At 38.3% G+C, this 20171-nt stretch overlaps 2 protein-coding genes across 2 annotated transcripts; both read right to left on the bottom strand.

Moving 5' to 3' along the window:
- Positions 1-206: 206 nt before the first annotated feature.
- On the bottom strand, positions 207-7094 carry SVIP (small VCP interacting protein). The gene is made up of 4 exons (XM_059068369.2): positions 6896-7094; positions 3997-4047; positions 3341-3454; positions 207-326 (listed from the first exon to the last, which is right to left on the bottom strand). Exons 1-4 carry the CDS (start codon positions 6947-6949, stop codon positions 312-314), a joined length of 234 nt encoding a protein of 77 aa, XP_058924352.1. The 5' UTR covers positions 6950-7094; the 3' UTR covers positions 207-311.
- Positions 7095-7669: 575 nt separating this feature from the next.
- CCDC179 (coiled-coil domain containing 179) lies at positions 7670-19620 on the bottom strand. Its single transcript, XM_059068370.2, has 4 exons — positions 19419-19620; positions 18811-18855; positions 17188-17292; positions 7670-10793 (listed from the first exon to the last, which is right to left on the bottom strand). Exons 1-4 carry the CDS (start codon positions 19461-19463, stop codon positions 10785-10787), a joined length of 204 nt encoding a protein of 67 aa, XP_058924353.1. The 5' UTR covers positions 19464-19620; the 3' UTR covers positions 7670-10784.
- Between the last annotated feature and the right edge of the window lie 551 nt (positions 19621-20171).

Below are 20171 nucleotides of genomic sequence, written 5' to 3'. Positions count from 1 at the left end.
CCATGCAATATATAAATATATATTCACTATTTAGGCCCATGTTTTAACTACTAAAAAACGGCAAATCACCCACTGTCTGCAGAGGAGCAAATGTAGGGAAAATAAGTATTTAATGAAAGGTCTGGCCATTTTCTCAGTCTAACAATCAAAAGCATTTTCAATATTCAATTCTGACAAAGCACTGCATTTAAAAGCACTAAAATTACGAAGTCTGAATCTTCATTTATTCAAAGAGAAGCAATTAAATTGAGGATGTCGCTTGATTGCAGATATTAGTTATTGGCAGTAGACTCTTCCACTCATGTTATGCTTTATGAAACTGTCCACTAGAAAAGATAAAAATATAGAGAAAAGTAAATTTTGTTTAAAGTTATGTTACTATATTCTAGTGAACAGACAGAGAAGAGAGAAATATGGGCTATACAAATGTAAAATGATCTTTTGTGAGTAGCAGTGATTAGTAAAATTTTACATTATAGTCTGAAATAAGATACATGATGGTGTAAAAATATAAAGAAATAAAACAAAATATCTGGGCAGATTAATGAGTGGTAGCTAGATTCCCAAATACCTGATAATCAGTAAAAGAAAAACAAAACATCACAAAACAAGAATAACAATGAAACTACAAAATAAAAATAAAGAAATTTTTGTTTGAGGCAGGGGAGCAAAGAAATGGTAGAAATTATTAAATAACGGTCTGGCAAAGTCTTTTCCTTGCTTAACTTGAGAAACTATTCCATTTGGTGTTATGTTTAATCAAGTTTATTAAATCTGCAATAGTAAGTTCTGAAAAAGCCATTGGAATAGTACCAGAGATATTTACCAGTCTCTAAAGTAGTGCTTTCCAAATACATTCAAGGAATTTTTTTAACATATTTTTAAAAAATCTGTATTTAAAGTTTGAAAATTAAGGATTAATCCAAGTAAACTTGCTTTTCTTTATTTTAGAACTTCTTACAGACTTAAATACTGTGCCTTTTTTAATCTCTAAGAAAGGAATTCAATATATAACACAATGTTCAGGATTTTAAAACATTTTTACCATGGGATTCTGTTTTCCACAAAATATCTCTTAGGACTAGTGTTACAAGCACTAGAGCAGTGATTCTCAATCTGGTTTGGCATCAGACTCCTTGGGGAGCTTAAAAATCTTGATGGCTAAGTCCCACTCTCAGAGATTCTGATTGATATAAGGTCAGACCCAAGGTTCAGTCTTTTTTGAAAGCTCCTCATGAGCCACTGCTCTAGACATCTGCCACCACTCCTCTACTAGTATATCCTGAACTGATGCTAGTTTGTGTCCTGATGCTATCATCACACTGACTTCGTAAAATAAGTTCTGCCTTTCCAGAACACAGTGAGCATGGCCAATGCCAAGTGTCCCAGGAAGAGGCAGCTAGTCAGGAGGTGAATATGTGGAGGGCATGAACACAGGGAAGGACATGTTTTCCTCATACTATGAAGTCGGGTTAGGAAGAATCTAGCTATACCACAGAACACTCAAGGCCAGCCTGTAGAACAGGCCTGACAGCAGCCCCTAAAAGAGCCTAGGCCAAAGGGTTTGAGCATTAAAGTTACTCTTTATCTTGTATTTTCCCTTCTGTTATCCCTGAGCCTCCAAAAATTTATTTTGAACTTCACAGTATGCTCTCAATGAGAATGCAGGTGGTCAAAGAAAAAAGGTACTAAATTTAACACTTAGATGTTTTTCATTTTGAGCACTTCTAAAGGGACCAGAAGAAATATAGGGCCTAATTTATTTTTAATCTATAGGCTTCAGGGCACAGAAGCTTTGGGTTTAATTAAGAAAGCCCCTTTCTCCCTTAAGAGTTCAAAAGCTGATGTTAAATTTGTTAGGTTAGAACATGTTAAATAAGTACCTTCTGATTATACATAAAGTATCCCTTTTGTAACATTATATGTGACTTCAAATCATTCAGAACTTCTATTTCTTCTACTAGGAAATAGTTGATCTCAGCATCATTTTCAGTTCCAAAATTTAATTTTCACAAATTCTTTGTCTTTGAGAACTCTATATGAAGTAAACCTGGCGACATAGATCTTTATCTCAACAGAATATTGAAAGTAAGCATCTATACTTCTGATAAATATCTGACCTTGTATCTTCCAACTGTTTTACTTTACATTTATTCTATTCTATTATGGGGGTATATTAATAAATAAATAAATAAATAAATAAACACAATGGTCAGTTATTTACCTGAATATCAAAACCAATTATTTTATATATTGTTAAAAGTAAACTATAAAAAATTGTTTTCTTTTAATTTCATTTATTAAATGAGATTAGATGAAGTAACATATAATGATAAAATGCACACAGATAAATCTTATTGCTATGTGATATTCCTGAGTCAGAATCATGTCTGCTCAGGATACCCCTGAAATGCCTGCCCCACAACTTGGGGTTGTACGTACATATATGTATTTATATAGATAGTTTTGAGAGCAAAAACCAAACCAAATGGAGAAGACAGAGAATCAGCTAAACAAGTGCTCATAAATCACTGACAAATTAAATATAAATGTAACTCAGGACATTGTCCTTTTCACAAATACCCTTGAGAAATGTATTTCCTTTAAAAATGGAACAAAGAAGAAAATCTTAATATCTGAAACATTTGTCTCCTGAGATTTAACATGTAAAACAAAACTTTTATAATCCTGCTAGACTGTAAAGATCCCCAAGTTCAGGGACGTTGTTTAACTTGTCCGTCATTATATTTCTAGTGTCAAGAGCTACAACTGCTGCTATTGGGATGGGCATGTGTCAAACTCACCTGTGTACACCCTATTGTCCAAATTAACATTAATGTAACTATTATAATGAGTGACAATGGCAAGCTCAAAAATCTCAAATCATTTAGTGAAAAAAACTCAAAGAGTTTGAAGTAGTTTACAGTATAATCCAATTTTCTAAGACTGACGTAGAAAATGAGATTAGAAATGATGTCTGTCAAAATGATACTGAATTTGGGTGATTTTTTACTTTCTTCTTTGTGTCTTTCCATTTTGCTTAAGTTTTCTACACATTTAAGATTGCCATTAATCATATAAGTATGAAGTATTATGATATAGGGTTGAGATAATCAGGAAAAGTCTATTTTCATTTTGGGAAAAAGAAAGCAAATCTATTCCAATGAATGTTGGAATGTCCAAATAAATTGACACTTCTTCCAATCTATATTGTTCATGCTTTTAAATTAATTCACAATTTTCTGACAGTACATTTCCCGAGGAAATTATTGAACAGATTGCTACTGGAGTTTTGAAAAATTCCAGGTAAAACAAACCTTAAGTAAATTTTAATACTTACCCTAAGGCCACCTTCTGATGGGGGTCCAGATGCAGCCATTTCTTTTTCTATTTTTTCCTTTTTCTTTCTCTTTTCTTCCACAGACTGAACATTCAGAATACCTCGAGATGCAGCCTTCAGGAAAATTATTAAGGAGTGTAGAAAAAGAACACAAATTAATTTCCTGTTACCAAAAAGTGTTTTTTGTTTGTTTTTTGCCTTTTAGGTTTTTCTTTGGAGGTGGGGGATAGGGGATGGGGTTGGTCTATTTTTGGTAACAAAGAATTAGGCTATTTCTACAACAGCTTTACGTAAAACATATGATTTCTTCATTGGGTATTTTGCAACCATACACATATCCCCCCTAAAGTTACTTCACATCTGTCAGTGTTTTATAAGGCACAGTCATTTCATCTCAAGGAAGAATGTTATTAAAGATTCTTCCTTGGCATCTCCCATAACAGAAGAAGTATGTAGCAATTTTCATACATTAAATGACATAAATGCATTAAACCAATTTATAGAAACAGAAATCATTTTGAAAATGTTTTCCTTTAATTTAAATTTCTAAGATATCAGATACCATTTTCATTAGAGAATACTACTAGTAATAGACATCTCTAGAGAACAAAACGTAAATTTAATTATCTAAGGTAGAATTTTATTTTTACTCTCACCTCCTTCTGTCTTCTTTCTGCAGCCTCTGCAAGCTTTGCTCTTTTTTCTTCCTAGGAAAAATGTGTAAGAAATATGGTTTAAAACAAAACCAAACATTATCCTTGATATTTTATACTTTTATCTTTTAGGTAATATAACAGTTTACAAAAATAGTACTGGCCCCAAATGTCCTATTAAGAATGCCATTATTTATAACATTTATAAAATACTCAACTTTCTGAATTTCATTCTCCCAATCAATAAACCTTCAAGGACTTCCCTGGTGGCTCATGGTTAAGAATCCACCTGCCAATGCAGGGGACGTGGGTTCAAGCCCTGGTCCAGGAAGATCACATACACCACGGAGCAACAAAGCCCGTGAGCCACAACTACTGAGCCTGTGCTCTAGAGCCCACGTACCACAACTACTGAGCCTGCAGGCCACAACTACTGAAGCCCACGTGCCTAGAGCAGCAACAAAGACCCAACACAGCCAAAAGTAAATATATTAAATAAATAAATTTATAAAAATTTTAAAAAATTTAAAAACCCTTCAAATAAGCACATGATGAGACATACACCTACATCTATATCATATATATACATTATATATCTCATATACACACAAAGTAGCCTATAAAATAATCTATTTGCTTTTTCAAAAAAAAAGAGCTTACAAGCTAGTCAAGGCAATAATAAAACAAATGACATTTAATAATACAAGCAGGGAAATACACGGTTTGGCACTGCCAATTAAAAAGGAGTTTGGGGCTTCCCTGGTGGCGCAGTGGTTGAGAGTCCGCCTGCCAATGCAGGGAACACGGGTTCGTGCCCCGCTCTGGGAAGATCCCACATGCCGCGGAGCGGCTGGGCCTGTGAGCCATGGCCGCTGAGCCTGCGCGTCGGGAGCCTGTGCTCCGCAACGGGAGAGGCCAAGACAGTGAGAGGCCCACGTACCGCAAAAAAAAAAAAAAAAAAAAAAATTAAAAAAATTTTTTAAAAAGGAGTTTGAAGCAGGCTGGTATTTTCGGAAGAAGTTCATGAATGAAGTGAGTGAATCTCATTGAGTAGGACAGGAAGGACTAGAGGAAATTATGAGATGTACTGTTCCATGTTGGGAAACCGTGAATATTATTTTTCTATATCTATATTATTCATAATAATAAGTTATAAATTATGTAAATATATGACAGTAAGTAGTATTCTCTTGGGAGCTGTGTTAATAATTCCCCCATTTTCCATACCACAATACATTCATTCATTCATTTCATCCATTGGATAAATACTTATTGAGCAACTACCATGCCTTAGGAACTTTTTTAGGTGCTGAAGATACAGCAGTGAAATAATACAGATAAATGTTTCCACCCACATGGAATTTGCATTCCAATGAGCACAGTCCTCATTGCATTCCAATGAGGACAGTCACATATAATCAAATAAATATACATCTGTCAGACTGAAGTAAGTGCTTTAGGAAAATATAAAGAAGAGTATGGTCAGTAAGAAATGGAAGGATGGGTGGAGGATCTATTTTATATAGAGTGGTGAAGAAAAGCCTCAAAGATAAAGTGACATTCTCAAGCAGTGAGCAATGTGGTTATCTGGAGCAGGGGAGGGGAGGAAGGGTTAACAAATGCTGGTAGGGCTACCCTGGTGGTGCAGTGGTTGAGAATCTGCCTGCGATGTAGGGAACAGGGGTTCGTGCCCCGGTCCGGGAAGATCCCACGTGCCGCGGAGCGGCTGGGCCCGTGAGCCATGGCCGCTGAGCCTGCGCGTCCGGAGCCTGTGCTCAGCAATGGGAGAGGCCGCAGCAGTGAGAGGCCTCGTACCACAAAAAAAAAAAAAAATGCTGGCAGATTGTTATTTTATCAATAGCCAGATAAACAAAATTAAGAACATTTAAAAGCAACAGTAGCAAGAAAAACAAGGTGAACTTCCTCATATCAACTTCCAGGTCATTTTTTGTATTTATGATCAAATAGCTGAAGAGTTAATGTACTTCCCTAAACAACTCATTTCCTTCAACGAATTTGTAGCCAGATACAAGAGAGGAATTTAGGTGTTCCGTTATCAACTTCCTGTAAGGATTATTAAGGTAAAAATGCTGTTAAAAATTAGAAAGCTACAAAAAAGTATAAATGTATTATACCACAAACCACCGAGCTAAATCTGAAATTATCCAGATAAATAACGAATATTTTCTCGTACAAGTATGTCCCAAATAGTGCATGAAACAAACCTACGTATCTTTTAAATGTATTTCTTGTTTATCTGAAACTTCAAATTTAACTGGGCGCCCTATATTTTTATTTGCTAAATGTGGCAACTTTACAAACTGTACACTCGGTACTACATAAGATACTTTTAAAAACAAAACTTAAAAGTGATAAAGACTAAAGGTAAATCATTAATACAATATCCAATAAAGCGCAGAAATATACGAGACTTTATTGATCACCTTCTTTAAACAGCTGGTACAAACAGGAAGATGCACATCTCCTACAAGATTAAACACTTCAGTTCCCGGAGAAAGAAGGATTTCTTTTCGCACCCTAACTCCGTCTACCGCATCGCCAGGAATGGCCGCCACACCGCACCGTCCACGTGCGCCTGCGTCCTACGAAATGCCAATTCTGCCACCCAGCTGAAGGTAAAGAGACGCTGCAGCCGCCTTTAGAAAGACAACGACGCGGAGGCAGCAGCCCAGATCCGGCAGGCAGGACCTCAAGGTCCCTCGGAGCACGGCCACCATCTCCGCCACCAAGGTCCCCGTCGACGGGCTCCACGGCCCGTGCCACCGCTCCCAACGGCCCGTCCTGGGGCCGCAGCTCGGGGCCTCCGGCGCGCCTCTCCGGGAACAGGTGCGCACGTCGCGGACGGGCGGACGCGGGGACGCTGGGAGGCGGTCTTACTTACCAGGTCCGGCGAAGGAGGCGCGGCCTCCGTGGGACAGGGAAAACACAGCCCCATGGGGATGGCGGCTGGGGGGTTCCCCTCCTGGGTCCGCCCCAGACCAGGCCGTGCGAACTGCGCGATCAGACCCGAGTCCCAGTTATGCGGTGCTCGCTCCGCCCTCAGCGGGCGGCTCGGTGACTGGGCGGCTCGGCTCCGCCCCGCTCCTCTGCCGCAGCGCCCCACCGCCGCCCCGCGGCTCCACCCCGCCCCCCCATTCCTCCGGGGCTCGGCTCCGCCCCCCTGATGCCAGCCTCCACCCTGGTCGTGCCTGGACCCCACCCCTGAAGCGAGCCTCCGCCCCACTGAGGCACCTCCCCACCCACACTTACAGAGGCTCTGCTAGGACGGGGCCTTGATCCCAGGAAACACCTGCTGAGGGCGACACGCAGAGGAAGGGTGGAAAAGCTTGGCTATGGCCTCCAAGCTAGCCCAGTTGGCTAGCCCTGTATAAATGAGTGACAAAGACTCTGGATAGTTTATGCTACCCCTATTGTGAAAAGGGACTCTGACCTCCACGAAATTAAAGCCAAGATTTAAAGTTGATGTCAGCCCCCTTTTTTGTAAGTACCACTCAGTACTACTTCAGTTAAGAGGGCAGAACGTGAAATCCATCACTGTTTTAGAATTGAGCCTCATGAATGCACCTTTAGTTGAGTTTCCTATTAGTTTCTGGTGCTTTGGATTCATTTATCCATCCAAGAGTAATAATAATGTTTGATATATTCAGAAATATTTAAATTAATGTTTCTCAAATTTTAATAGGCATAAGAATCACCTGGGCATCTACTTAAATGAATTAACATATGAGTTAACAAATTTCACAGCCAAATGGATGTATCATTGGAAAATTGATGCAAGCGTGCAGGGTTCTTGATCTTAAATCTTCTTGTTAACAGTTTTATGAAGCCACAAAGTTTTCCTTTAGAATCTTTAATTTCTTACCCAGTTCAGTGCTATGGTCTAAAAATTATCAGAAGCCTGAACCTGTCAAAAAAATCCTTTTTTTGACTCCTCTTGAAGATGAAGCATTTCTTGCAAGAGCATCCGAGAGAAATAGTGACCATCTGTAAATGACAAAGGACTTAAAAAGACATGATTGAAGAGCTGATTACAGTGCAATTGACAAAGAAACTTGGGTACTGCTGTGACATACAACAATTCAAGATAATTACTAACATATGGCTGTTAACATTTTACTAAGACATAACCAGATTTTTAGGAGCTCCATATAATTTCCAGTATATCCATATTAATAACATTTACCCATACAATATAAAATAAGGTTTATCAGCCCTCATTTGATAATGCTTCCCATGTAATTTAACATACCAAATAAGCCTAATTTGTTTAATATTCCTCTTTCTCAGATGCTTCAGGTATCCTCTCTGAAGCATCCTAGAGTTACCTAGAAGTCAAAATAACTTCGATTAGAATTTGATATTTGGGAAGTTTTTCAAAAATATCAAAAAGGTTTCAAAATACTTGGTCACATAGGATCATATGTCACAGTGGAACAATACTTAATTACTTAACCAGTGACAATAAAAGATTTCAAAAGCAAATGTCAAAAGTTGTAACAGATTACTGGTTAAAGGTAAAGAAACCTTGCAGTCAGCTATCCAAAGCAAATCAGTATTTTAAGAAAACTTTGTCTTCTTATAGAGAGAAATTCAGGTTTTGTACCACTTTACCTTTCATAATAAAATTAATTTACTCAATTAAATTGATTCTAATCTTTATCACTCCTGACCACATATAGAATGCCTTTCTAAAGATTCATTTTTTTATTACCTCACAATCTTCTACAACTTTCTATATCCACATTAATTTGTCCCTTATCTTCTTTCCCATTTAGGAATAACCAGCTTTAGGACAAAATTACTTTCTTTTCCCTTAACAAAATGCATTTCCATTCTTTATACCTTCTTTTTCCTTGCATACAAAGATGTTTTCCTTATTAATTTTTACTAGTTTTAATTACATATTTTAATTATTATAATTCTTAACCTTAAAAAACTTAGTTTCTAGTGCAAACTAAGGAGTAAGCAATTTATGAACTTGTACATTAGCATTTTGTAGATAGGCAAACTTGTGAATACTATTTGTAGTTTCTAAAAACAGGTAATTCCTTAAAGAAAATGTCTCAGTGTGACACCAAACATATTTATTTATTTATTTTGAATTTTATTTTATTTATTTGTTTATATATCAGGTTCTTATTAGTTATCTATTTTATACACATCAGTGTATACATGTCAATCCCAATCTCCCAGTTCATCCCACCACCACCCCTACCACCCCCGTGCCACTTTCCCCCCTTGGTGTCCATACATTTATTCTCTACATCTGTGTCTCTCTATTTCTGCCCTGCAAACCGGTTCATCTGTACCATTTTTCTAGGTTCCACATATATGCGTTAGTATACAATATTACGTATTTATTAGTAGTCCTAAATATCTTTAGTTTCTCTGTAAAAGGAAACCTATGCTCAGTAATTAATATTTCAGTATCTTATTTGGAAATGATCTGGATATTCAATGAACTTAATTTACAGTTTCAAGTTACAAAAAAAAAAAATCTGGAGGACCTATTTTCAATAGATATACTTAAAACATAATTATTCCTAAAGAGTTCGCTTAAAATTCTTATTTACATTTAATTTACTGAAAAGTTTCATCATATCAAGTTATTTTTCTTGCTGACAAATTTTGTAATGGGGATAAGATCTTATTTGATTTCTAGTCAACCTAGGTACAATAAAAATATTATACTTAATGTTGATGACCCTAAAGAAATGTCTGTTTTAATTAAACCAACAAACTGAAACTTGTTTTCATTCATTTAAATATTTAATTTAATCTATTAATTCTAGATCATGTGATCCTAAAATTCATTTGGGTAACTTTCTTTTATATTTCTGAGTATTTATATAAGCACTTAATTTCCTTTAAGCCAATTGAGTTCTTTTACAAATTAATATTGGCAATACCACATCTCTACAACACACATATATAAATATATGCACACAGACACATAGTTTCCACTATGTGGACAGAAAATATAGCCAATATGTTATAGTAACTTTATTTTTTTGTTGTTTTTTGTTTTTTTTGCGGTACGCGGGCCGCTCACTGTTGTGGCCTCTCCCGTTGCGGAGCACAGGCTCTGGACGCGCAGGCTCAGCAGCCATGGCTCACGGGCCCAGCTGCTCCGCGGCATGTGGGATCTTCCCGGACCTGGGCACGAACCCGTGTCCCCTTCATCGGCAGGCGGACTCTCAACCACTGCGCCACCAGGTAAGCCCTATAGTAACTTTAAATGGAGTATAATCTTTAAAAATATTGAATCACTACATTGCACACCTGAAACTAATATTGTTAATCGACTATACTTCAATAAAAAACAAAACAGAACAAAACAAAACTCTTTCCTAGGACTATTTAAAGATGTTAAACATTTTGTTTAAACACAAGTCATTATAAATATACAGCAGAGGAAATTTATTTCCCCTATTATTAAAGCATAATTCTAAATCTCTAAATAAGTTGTAAATCCAATTGTAAAAATTTAAACATGAATACATCGTTTTCAAAGGCTTATGCATATTATTATTTGTTGAAAAAGAAGCAAATCTCAAGTTACCACAGAAAAGAAAGTGGTAGTAAGATATGGTATTTAATAAAATTCTAGACCCTGTAGCTTGGATGTTAAATGGTTGCACTGTTTATTTTGCTGAAATGGCAGAGCATTGTCTTTATTTTTCAAACGAAGTCAAATCACAAAATGCCACTTGATGTTAGAAATCTGCATATTTTGTTCTGGCATGATTTCTTCCATACAGACTTCAGCTTTATGTCCACTAGAAGAGATTAAAATACACAAAGAAAAAATAAATTCAATCAAAATATACATAAGGAAAAGTTTATACAAACTATAAGTCCTCTGGGAAAGGTCTCAGAGGGAGAAGCCTTTCTTATACAAAAGGAATTGTATAAAGAGCTAGAAGTGCTATTCTAAATTAAAATAAGGTCACATTCAGATAGAAGCCAGATATGAGAAGCACTATTATCAAATAAATCATATCTGGGAATAAATATGACATAAACATTTTTTTCTATGAGTCAAGCAACAAATGCTACAAGGAAAAAGAATTTGCAGAAACCAAAACTAATCATCAGGAGAAAGGGTAAAGGTATTTCTGAACATAATGGATATGACAGAGTTGTTAAACATAAGGATTTTTCTTCCCAAGTCTTATGGTATGTGATTGACTGAGCAGGTATATTATATGCATCTATTGAGTGTTTGAAGTCTTGAAGTGACCCAAAATGAAGTGAACAAGAGGGACAAATAAGTGAAAATGGAAAGGTTATGTATATCAGTATCAGCAAGAACTGAACCTTAAAATAATATTTCAGGATAATTTTAATATGCATGAATATTATAATTATATAATTAGGAGAAAACCTTTGTTATAGAGACTTTAAACAGACAAAATGAAAACAAAAACTACTTTTTCAAACTTTTCACAACTGAGTGCTCTAGCCTCATCCTGCGTCTTCTGTTCTACTGGGCACAATCCATGTTGTTCATAAAGGACTTGTACGTATGGACTCAGACCTTTATTTTCATCCCAAACCATTTAAGATGTACAAAGTAGTGTTATTCTGTGTGGTCTGGTTTTGATGCTAATCTTACGTTCATTACTACTTTGCAACAAGATTAGTAGAGAAATTGAGAGTAGACATTTATGTTCATTTATAATAATTTGATATTGCCATAACATTTTGATTGCATGTTACAGAATGATCAGTCCACAATGGTTTGGAAATTAAACCAAACAAAATTTATCTTAGCCCACATTTGAGAAGCAGGGAGAGCCTGAGCTTAAATAGGAGGTATTATATATTTTGGTCAATATATAGAAGAAACACTAGGATAGTGTATACTTTGGACCTTTGAGCCCTTGACATTCTTTTTTTCCGGAAAAGCGTGTATTTTTTCCTTTACAGAATATCAGAACTTTCATGACTGCATAGTACTGCCAAAAGAAAATATCTGGATGTTCTGAAGATAACTCCAGAATTTTTGTATTAACAACAATGAATACTAAGTACCAGACTGAGCTCAGGCTTTTCATGGATCATGCATTTTATTTTTTATATTTGTATTTATTTGTGAGACATTTCAGCTGTCTCTGAAAGCTCAAGTGAGTTGGTGGGATAATTGATAAAGAACATTTTGTAGATATTTCTGTAAGACACATCTGGTAGCTCAGGAAAGAAAAAGGAGCTTTTTAATGGAACGCCCTAAATGGTTTGGTATTGAGGGCAAGGCACAAAAGGAGGAGATCAATGGCACAAGATTTCAGCACTGGAAAAAGGATAGAAAGAGTAACCAAACTAATTGTGTGAAAATGAATCAAGAATTAAAAGGGTTCAGAAGTGGTGGCAATTGCCATACCCTGTAGAAAGGTGGTCTCAGGAATCCCTTCTCCCCTGCATCCCCCATTATTAAACTTTGCTAAGGCATACTTGTGCAGATGTAAAATATGTTGTGCAGGCATATTTTAATACATATCAGAGAGACCATGATTATGGAGGTGGAATTATATACACTGGTGCATCAGCACGGGAGGAGCTATGTAGATACTTAAGACAGTACAATAACTGTAAAGCTGCAGATCCTGGGTGTCTATGTGGCAATACATAAATTCCCTTGGTTATACGAAAAACACAGTGAAACTAAACTAAACGTTTATCCATAATATGCATTTACTCCAGAAACTCATGAGTTAGTTACACAAGGAGGATGATCACAGCCTGAAAAGGAAAGGAAGATACTTTCTTTCACATTAATATAACCTCAATACTCTTTAGAGAAACAAGGAAGCCACTTCAATTTTTAACCACTCTAAACATACTTGCGGCTAGGGGTTGGCCAGTGACTCAGTTTTAATCAAAGAAAAATAAGCGGAGGTTTCCAGTCTGACATGTAAAAAGCTTGGAAGTCATCACTCCCATTCTCACAACCAGAAAAATGCTGAACAAACTAAAAATCAACTTTTCTTAGATCCATCATAGAACTGAGGTCACAGGGCAAATTGCTGTGCTGAAAACTGAAGAGACAAACAATGGTGCTAGAGACAATACTGGGAGGAACACTTAAACTTTAATGGACAAATTGCTGAGGCTCAGTATGGATTAGCTTGAAAGTTAAAAACTCGGGTTGGTGGGGAGTTTTAGGGAGGCCCTCTTAGGGAGGCCTCCATACTTCCTTGAGTGAAGATAAGAACTTTAGCTGGACATTTTCCATACCTTATATGGAAAGGTCTGGATTTGGGCATTTCCCTTCCCCCAGGTCATTTAGAGTTTGAAAAAACCCAAATTAGTTAGGTCCTGATAAAACAGTTTCCCTTGAGGTCATGCCCTATTAGGAGAGCAGAGAGCTCTAAGTATTTCAAAATGGTAGTTTTTCCCCTCCCACTGCTGGAAGCAAAAAGAGATTTTCCTCTGATCTTCACTCATATGATCATATCTCTAGAAGTAGAAAAAGCATTTGACAAAATCCAACACCCATTTATGATTAAAAAAAACTTTCTGTAAAGTAGGAATAGAGAGGAACTGTCTCAACTTGATAAAGAATATCTACAAAACACCCACAGCTAACATCATATTTTTTTTAAGATTTTTTTTCATGTGGACCATTTTTAAAGTCTTTATTGAAATTGTTACAATACTGCTTCTATTTTACATTTTGGTTTTTTGGTCACAAGGCATGTGGGATCTTAGCTCCCCAACCAGGGATTGAACCCACACCCCCTGCATTGGAAGGTGAAATCTTAACCACTGGACTGCCAGGGAAGTCCGTAACATCCTATTTAGTGATGAGTAACTAGATGCTTTCCAGCTAAGATCAGGAACTCTGATGAAAAAAAATCAAAGATGATCTACATAAATATGAGAAACAATGTTCAGTTACAGAAAGACTCAATATTATTAAGATGTCAGTTCTTTTCAAATTGATCTATAGCTCTAGCACAATACAATCAAAAGTCTAGAAAGTTACTTTGTGGATTTTGACAAACTGATTCTAAATTTTATATGGGAAAACAAAAAGACCCAGGATTGCTGACTCAACATTGAAGGAGAAGAACAAAGTTAGGAGACTGACACTATCTGACTTCAGGATTTCCTATAAAGCTACTGTAATCAAGTGTGGTATTGGCAAAAGAACAGATAAATACTCTATTTAATGGAACAGGATAGATAGCCCAGAAATAGACCCACACAGATAGTCAACAGATATTTGACAAAGGAGCAAAGGCAGTACCATATAGAAAGGGTAGTCTGATCAACAAGTGGTGCCAGGACAAATGGAGCAACAGCTACATGCAAAAACAAAGTCTAGACACGTAGCTTACACCCTTCATTAAAATGAACTCATAATGCATCACAGACCTAAACGTAAAGTGCAAAACTGTAAAACTTCTAGAAGATAACACGGGAGAAAATCTATGGACCTTGAAGTTGGCAATGAGTTTTTAGATACACAAAAAGCATGATCCATGAAAGAAATAGTTGATAAGTTAAGCTTCATTAAAATTAAAAACTTCTGCTCTGGGAAAGACACTGCTAGAAGAATGAAAACACAAAGTACAGATTCGGAGAAAATATTTGCAAAACACATAAAGAATTGGTATCCAAAATATACAAATGACTCAAAACTCAACAACAACAAAAAAACAAAATTAAAAAGTGGGCAAAAGGCCTGAACAGACACCTTACCAAAAAAGTTATACAGATGCAGATAAACATATGAAAAGATTGTCAAGAATACATATCATCAGGGAATTGCAAATTAAAACAATGAGATATCACTAAACAACTGTCTAAATGGCTACAATCCCCAAACACTGATAACAAATGTTGCCAAGGATGTGGAGCAACAGAGAACTCTCATTCATTGCTGGTGGGAATGCAAAATGATACTGCTACTTCGGAAGACAGTTTTGCCAGTTTTTTCCAAAGCTAAACATAGTTTTACCATATGACCCAGCAACTGTGCTCCTAGGTACTTCCCCAAATGAGTTGAAAGCTTATGTCCACACAAAAAACCTGCCCATGAAGGTTTATGGCAGCTTTACTGATGATTGCCAAAAATCGCAAGCAACCAAGATGTTTTTCAATAGGTGAATGAATCCATACAATGGATAAAAAAAAATGTTATCAAGCCATGAAAAGATACGAAGGAAACTTCAGTGCATATTACTAAGTGAAATAAGCCAGTCTGAAAGACTACATACTACATACATCCAACCATATGACATTCTGGGAAAAGCAAAACTATAGAGGTAGCAAAAAGATCAGTGATTGCCAGGGGCTTGAGGGGGGTGAGGGAAGAGAGAAGGGATGAACGTATAGTGTACAGGGGATATTTAGGGCACTAAAAAGATCTCCGGTATAGGGCTTCCCCGGTGGCGCAGTGGTTGAGAGTCCGCCTGCCGACGCGGGTTCGCGCCCCGGTCCGGGAAGATCCCACATGCCGTGGAGCGGCTGGGCCCATGAGCCATGGCCGCTGAGCCTGCGTGTCCGGAGCCTGTGCTCTGCAATGGGGGAGGCCACAACAGTGAGAGGCCCGCGTACCACACACACAAAAAATCCTGTATAATAGTGTATAAAAGATGGGTGTGTGTGTGTGTGTGTGTGTGTGTGTATATATGTTTGTGCGGGGGAGTGTCTATCAGCTTTATTGAAGTATAGTTGACTTGCAATAAACTGCACATATTTATTTGAAGTGTACATTTTTAAATGTTTTGACAAGTGTACACCCATCACCACAAACAAGATACTACATACATACATATAAAGAGGCTATTTTCCTGATCAAAAAGAACCCATTCAGGGCTTCCCTGGTGGCGCAGTGGTTGAGAATCCGCCTGCCGATGCGGGAGACACGGGTTCGTGCCCTGGTCCGGGAAGATCCCACATGCCGCGGAGCAACTAAGCCCGTGAGCCATGGCCACTGAGCCTGCGCATCCGGAGCCTGTGCTCCGCAACGGGAGAGGCCACAGCAGTGAGAGGCCCGCATACCGCAAAAAAAAAAAAAAAAAAAAAAAAGAACCCATTCAGCAGGTGTATACTTTTCGCCCTTTGTCCTGTATCTTTTTCTTTTGGAATGGGGACACAATCTCTATGTAGAAGCTTTTATGAGACGAGAATAAAGGTCATGTGAAAAGTGTGAAGGATCAAAAAGACAGAAGGAACCTGAGACTTCTTCGATGATTTTTGAAACCATCCTATCAACCCTAGACTGCCTAGGTCAGGAGTTCTCCTTTGGAAGAAAAAGTACTCCTATTTGGCTAAACCATTGCAGTTGAGTTTCTCTTATAAGGAGATGAAGTTAGAAATTCCTAACTGACATAGCTATCCATTAGCTGGGCTTATAAAATATTTTCTTTCAAAAAGAAAACCAACAGAAAAAAATCTTAATGATCAGAAATAGAACTTTTCCCAAATCTTTCTATATTCTTTCTATAATGAAATATAATCCTGATTCTGAAAATTGCCTGAATAAGGCCAGGACTCACTGCTAAGGTGGAAGAGGAATGGATGAGGAAATTTGGGGATTTTCACCCTGAAGAAAAGTCTGCATATGAAGGGAGGTAACAGTTTTCTTCAAATATCTGAAGGAATTTCCAGTGGAAGGGCCATTGGATTTATGACTAGCTATTAGACGTGTAATTGGTACCACATGTAAAAGGCTCATGGAAGCAATATAACCATGTTATGTGGAAGAACTTTTAAATCCTTGTCAAAGGTATGCAAAGATGGAATATAAGTTGTGGTAGAGTCTTCTGATGTTGCCAAGGGTTCAAGCCTAGGCTGAAAAACTATTTGGCAGGAGATTTTGTGATTTATTCTCCAAATAATACAATCCAGAAGATTTAAGTGAATAACTTTAGGCAGTCAGATAATATACGCAAAGGAAAAACTGGAATCCAGAACACTGAGGTTTCAAAGACCACACTCTTTCCATTAAACCACATCATCTCCAGGACACAACTACAAAAGAGATTTAAATAACAGATGAGAATTTGATTAGAGGAGTTTTAAGGTATCTTCCCAGACTGCAGTTACTGATTTCTCAAAGGAAAGGAAAGAAACAAAACTTAGAGTGTTACATAAATGAAAAATTGAGGATGGCTCTTGCATTTAAGGATCTGTTAATTTCAGTGGAGTCTCTACACTTACTAGGAGTCCTGGTTCTGGAACAGGGGCAGGCCTTGAAAACCGTTTATTAAATTTCCTCTTCTGTTTCCTTAGGTTTTGCATACGCTCAATACGTTTATCTGTGGACTTTGGGAAAATTAAAAGGAAAGAAGACATTTACAATGTTAACAGCATAGCATGCTGACAACATTTTTGGTTTGTGTCTATAAAAAAAGATAAACACAATCAGTGCATACAGCTTACATAGCTACATAGAAGTAGGAAAAAAACTTTTTGCAAATGTGTGATTTATAGATGAAGAAAACATTTTGGAGCCTCAGTATTCTTTTTTTGTGGTCTTAGTTGGGGCACGCGGGATCTTCGTTGCAGCGTGCGGGATCATTCTTTGCGGCGCACGGGCTTCTCTCTAGTAGTGGTGCGTGAGTTTTATCTCTTCTTTAAGTTGTGGCGTGTGTGTTTTCTCTTCTCTAGTTGTGGTGCACGGGCTCCAGGACATGTGGGCTCTGTAGTTTGCGGCATGCAGGCTCTCTAGTTGAGATGCGTTGGCTCAGTAGCCATGGCGTGCACGGGCTTAGCTGCCCTACGGCATGTGGGATCTTAGTTCCCCAACCAAGGATCGAACCCTCATCCCCTGCATTGCAGAACGGATTCTTTACCACTGGACCACCAGGGAAGTCCCACCTCAGTAGAGTTTTCAAATGAAACTACTTACTCTTTATTTCCACTTCATTAACTGTGCACAATAGCGCACAAAATGGACAATAAAAAACAATGTTAAGAAGGAAGAATAGGATTTCCCTGGTGGTGCAGTGGTCAAGAATCTGCCTGCCAATGCAGGGGATACAGGTTCGAGCCCTGGTCTGGGAAGATCCCACATGCCACAGAGCAACTAAGCCAGTGTGCCACACTGCGAGCCTGCGCTCTAGAGCCTGCGAGTCACAACTACTGAGCCCACGTGCCACAACTCTGAAGCCCGCGAGCCTAGAGCCCATGCTCTGCAACAGGAGAAGCCACTGCGTGAGAAGCCTGCGCACCGCAACGAAGAGTAGCCCCCGCTCTCCACAACTAGAGAAAGCCCGCACACAGCAACGAAGACCCAATGCAGCTAAAAATAAATAAATAAATGTATTTATTTTTTTAAAAAAAGAAATCATACAATGAATTTTGTGTGATCTTATGTTTATTAAGTTCAAAACCAAGAAAAAAAAATATCCTTTTAGAAGCACGTAGGTGATAAACTATTAAAGAAAAAGATTAGCTTGATAAAAATAAAATTCAAGGTAGTGGTTACCTCTGGGAGAGACACAGGGAGGTTGAGTAGGGAAGCGGCCCCTAGATGAGTCCAAGGATACTCATGTTTTCTTAAATTGGAGGTATACTTTGTTACCCTGCTTTAAAATTATGTATGCTACATATATCCTTGTGTATGTATCACATGTTACATTAAAAGAGGAGAATATTAAACCATTTAGGTTATCCTAGTTAAGATTCATTCTGATACTAGTCACAAGATCCCAGAGTCTCAAGAAAAATAACACAGAAGTGTCTAGCTAATAGACACGTCATATTAAGGACGATCACACATAAAGGAAAAAGATAAAGTCACACTTTTGAATTAACCAGAATTATTTATTTAAACATTACCTGCCTTTCAGTGACGTCTGAAGGATGATGCCGTTTTGAGCCTTCCTACATAACATGTAAAATTAAAAAATAAAATAAAAGTCATGAGCAAACAGGAAATTCAGCTATTATAATAGGAAGCCTATGCTACTGTTTTCTATTTATGTAATAAATGCCTATTATCTCAACTGCAAGAGGCTGGATCAGAATAAGAGCATCAAAGTAAACATTGGGGTGGAAGATGAGATAGTATTTTGAGAAAAAAGAACCTGCTATGAACCACAGTACCGGGACTACTGAGATTTATTCTGGAAGGAAAGGGTGTACAAGAAATCCAAAAATTCATGTTTCTGTTGGTACTGAATATTGTCATGCTGGGTCAATAAGTCATTCAACAAACATATGACTGCACGCGCCTGGCCTCCAGCAGGTGCGAGATGGGGCTTTTCCTCCTCCCGGTGGGTCCTTCAGCCCAGAATCTAGTCGGCCTCCTTCACCCGGGATTTCCCAACCCCAAAGCACCAACCCCCGCGTAAAGACCAGCAGCGCGAGCGGCCGAGGCGGCCTCCGAGGGGGGAGGCCGGCGCCAGGGCGGCAGAGGCGGCGTTGAGGGCCCGGGGGGGACTCACGGGGTTGACTTGGACAGCGTCGTCCTCCCTACAAAACAGGCACATGCTGCAGAGCCTCGCAGCGCCGCGGCGCCCACTGCCGGACTCCCGTTAAGTCCTCGCGGGTGCGCCACCTACGGCCCGCGAACCCCACGCGTCACAATTCTCTTTATCCTGGCCGGGAGGGCCCCGCCCTTTCCCTTAGCTGTCTTCCAATCCCAGTGCCGGGAAGGTGGAGTTCCTAGCCTCGGAAGAGCATCTGTGGAACTAGGGATGTCAGGTCACCACAATCCCCTATCCTTCTGGCTCTGTCGCTCAAACACCCACATAACACCAATTTTCTGTCTTCCAGTCCGGATCTCTCTACTCTCTCTCCAGGGAGTTCCCTTCCCTTCTAACACATCTAGCTTAGATTCCACGGGTTCTGAATTCCAACACCTCATTGTTCTTCCGTCACAGTTCCCAGTTGGATCCATCCAACTACTTGTCTTCAGATCCATAACCGGGCTGAAGGGGGGGAAATCTTGAAGATGGCTGCAATACATATTCATGATCTCCAGCTTAAACTGGGTCCTCATCACTGCTTACCACTTTCATGTTGCACTACCTCTTTCTTTTTAGTACTCCTCAGCATTTCCTTCAAACTTTCTTCCGTCTATTAAAATCTGAATCCACCATCTCCCCCGTCACTTTTAGCAGAAGTAGGACAGTTCTTGCTTCACACACTAATAATGGCTAACACTTCTATGGAGTTTATGCTCAGCATATTAACTC

This window comes from Kogia breviceps, chromosome 7, assembly GCF_026419965.1.
Source record: "Kogia breviceps isolate mKogBre1 chromosome 7, mKogBre1 haplotype 1, whole genome shotgun sequence".
In the NCBI taxonomy this organism is placed as follows: Eukaryota; Metazoa; Chordata; class Mammalia; order Artiodactyla; family Physeteridae; genus Kogia; species Kogia breviceps.
The sequence above is the reverse complement of the archived record's forward strand: the minus strand, read 5'-3'. Positions and strand labels throughout refer to the sequence as shown.

Coding starts and splice junctions, on each gene's coding strand:
- CCDC179 (XM_059068370.2), bottom strand. CDS start 19,463: ATGTGCCTGTTTTGTAGGGAGGACGACGCTGTCCAAGTCAACCCC. Junction 18,856..19,418: donor ACGCTGTCCAAGTCAACCCC/GTGAGTCCCCCC, acceptor CATGTTATGTAG/GAAGGCTCAAAACGGCATCA. Junction 17,293..18,810: donor CAGACGTCACTGAAAGGCAG/GTAATGTTTAAA, acceptor ATTTTCCCAAAG/TCCACAGATAAACGTATTGA.
- SVIP (XM_059068369.2), bottom strand. CDS start 6,949: ATGGGGCTGTGTTTTCCCTGTCCCACGGAGGCCGCGCCTCCTTCGCCG. Junction 4,048..6,895: donor CGCCTCCTTCGCCGGACCTG/GTAAGTAAGACC, acceptor CATTTTTCCTAG/GAAGAAAAAAGAGCAAAGCT. Junction 3,455..3,996: donor CAGAAAGAAGACAGAAGGAG/GTGAGAGTAAAA, acceptor ATTTTCCTGAAG/GCTGCATCTCGAGGTATTCT.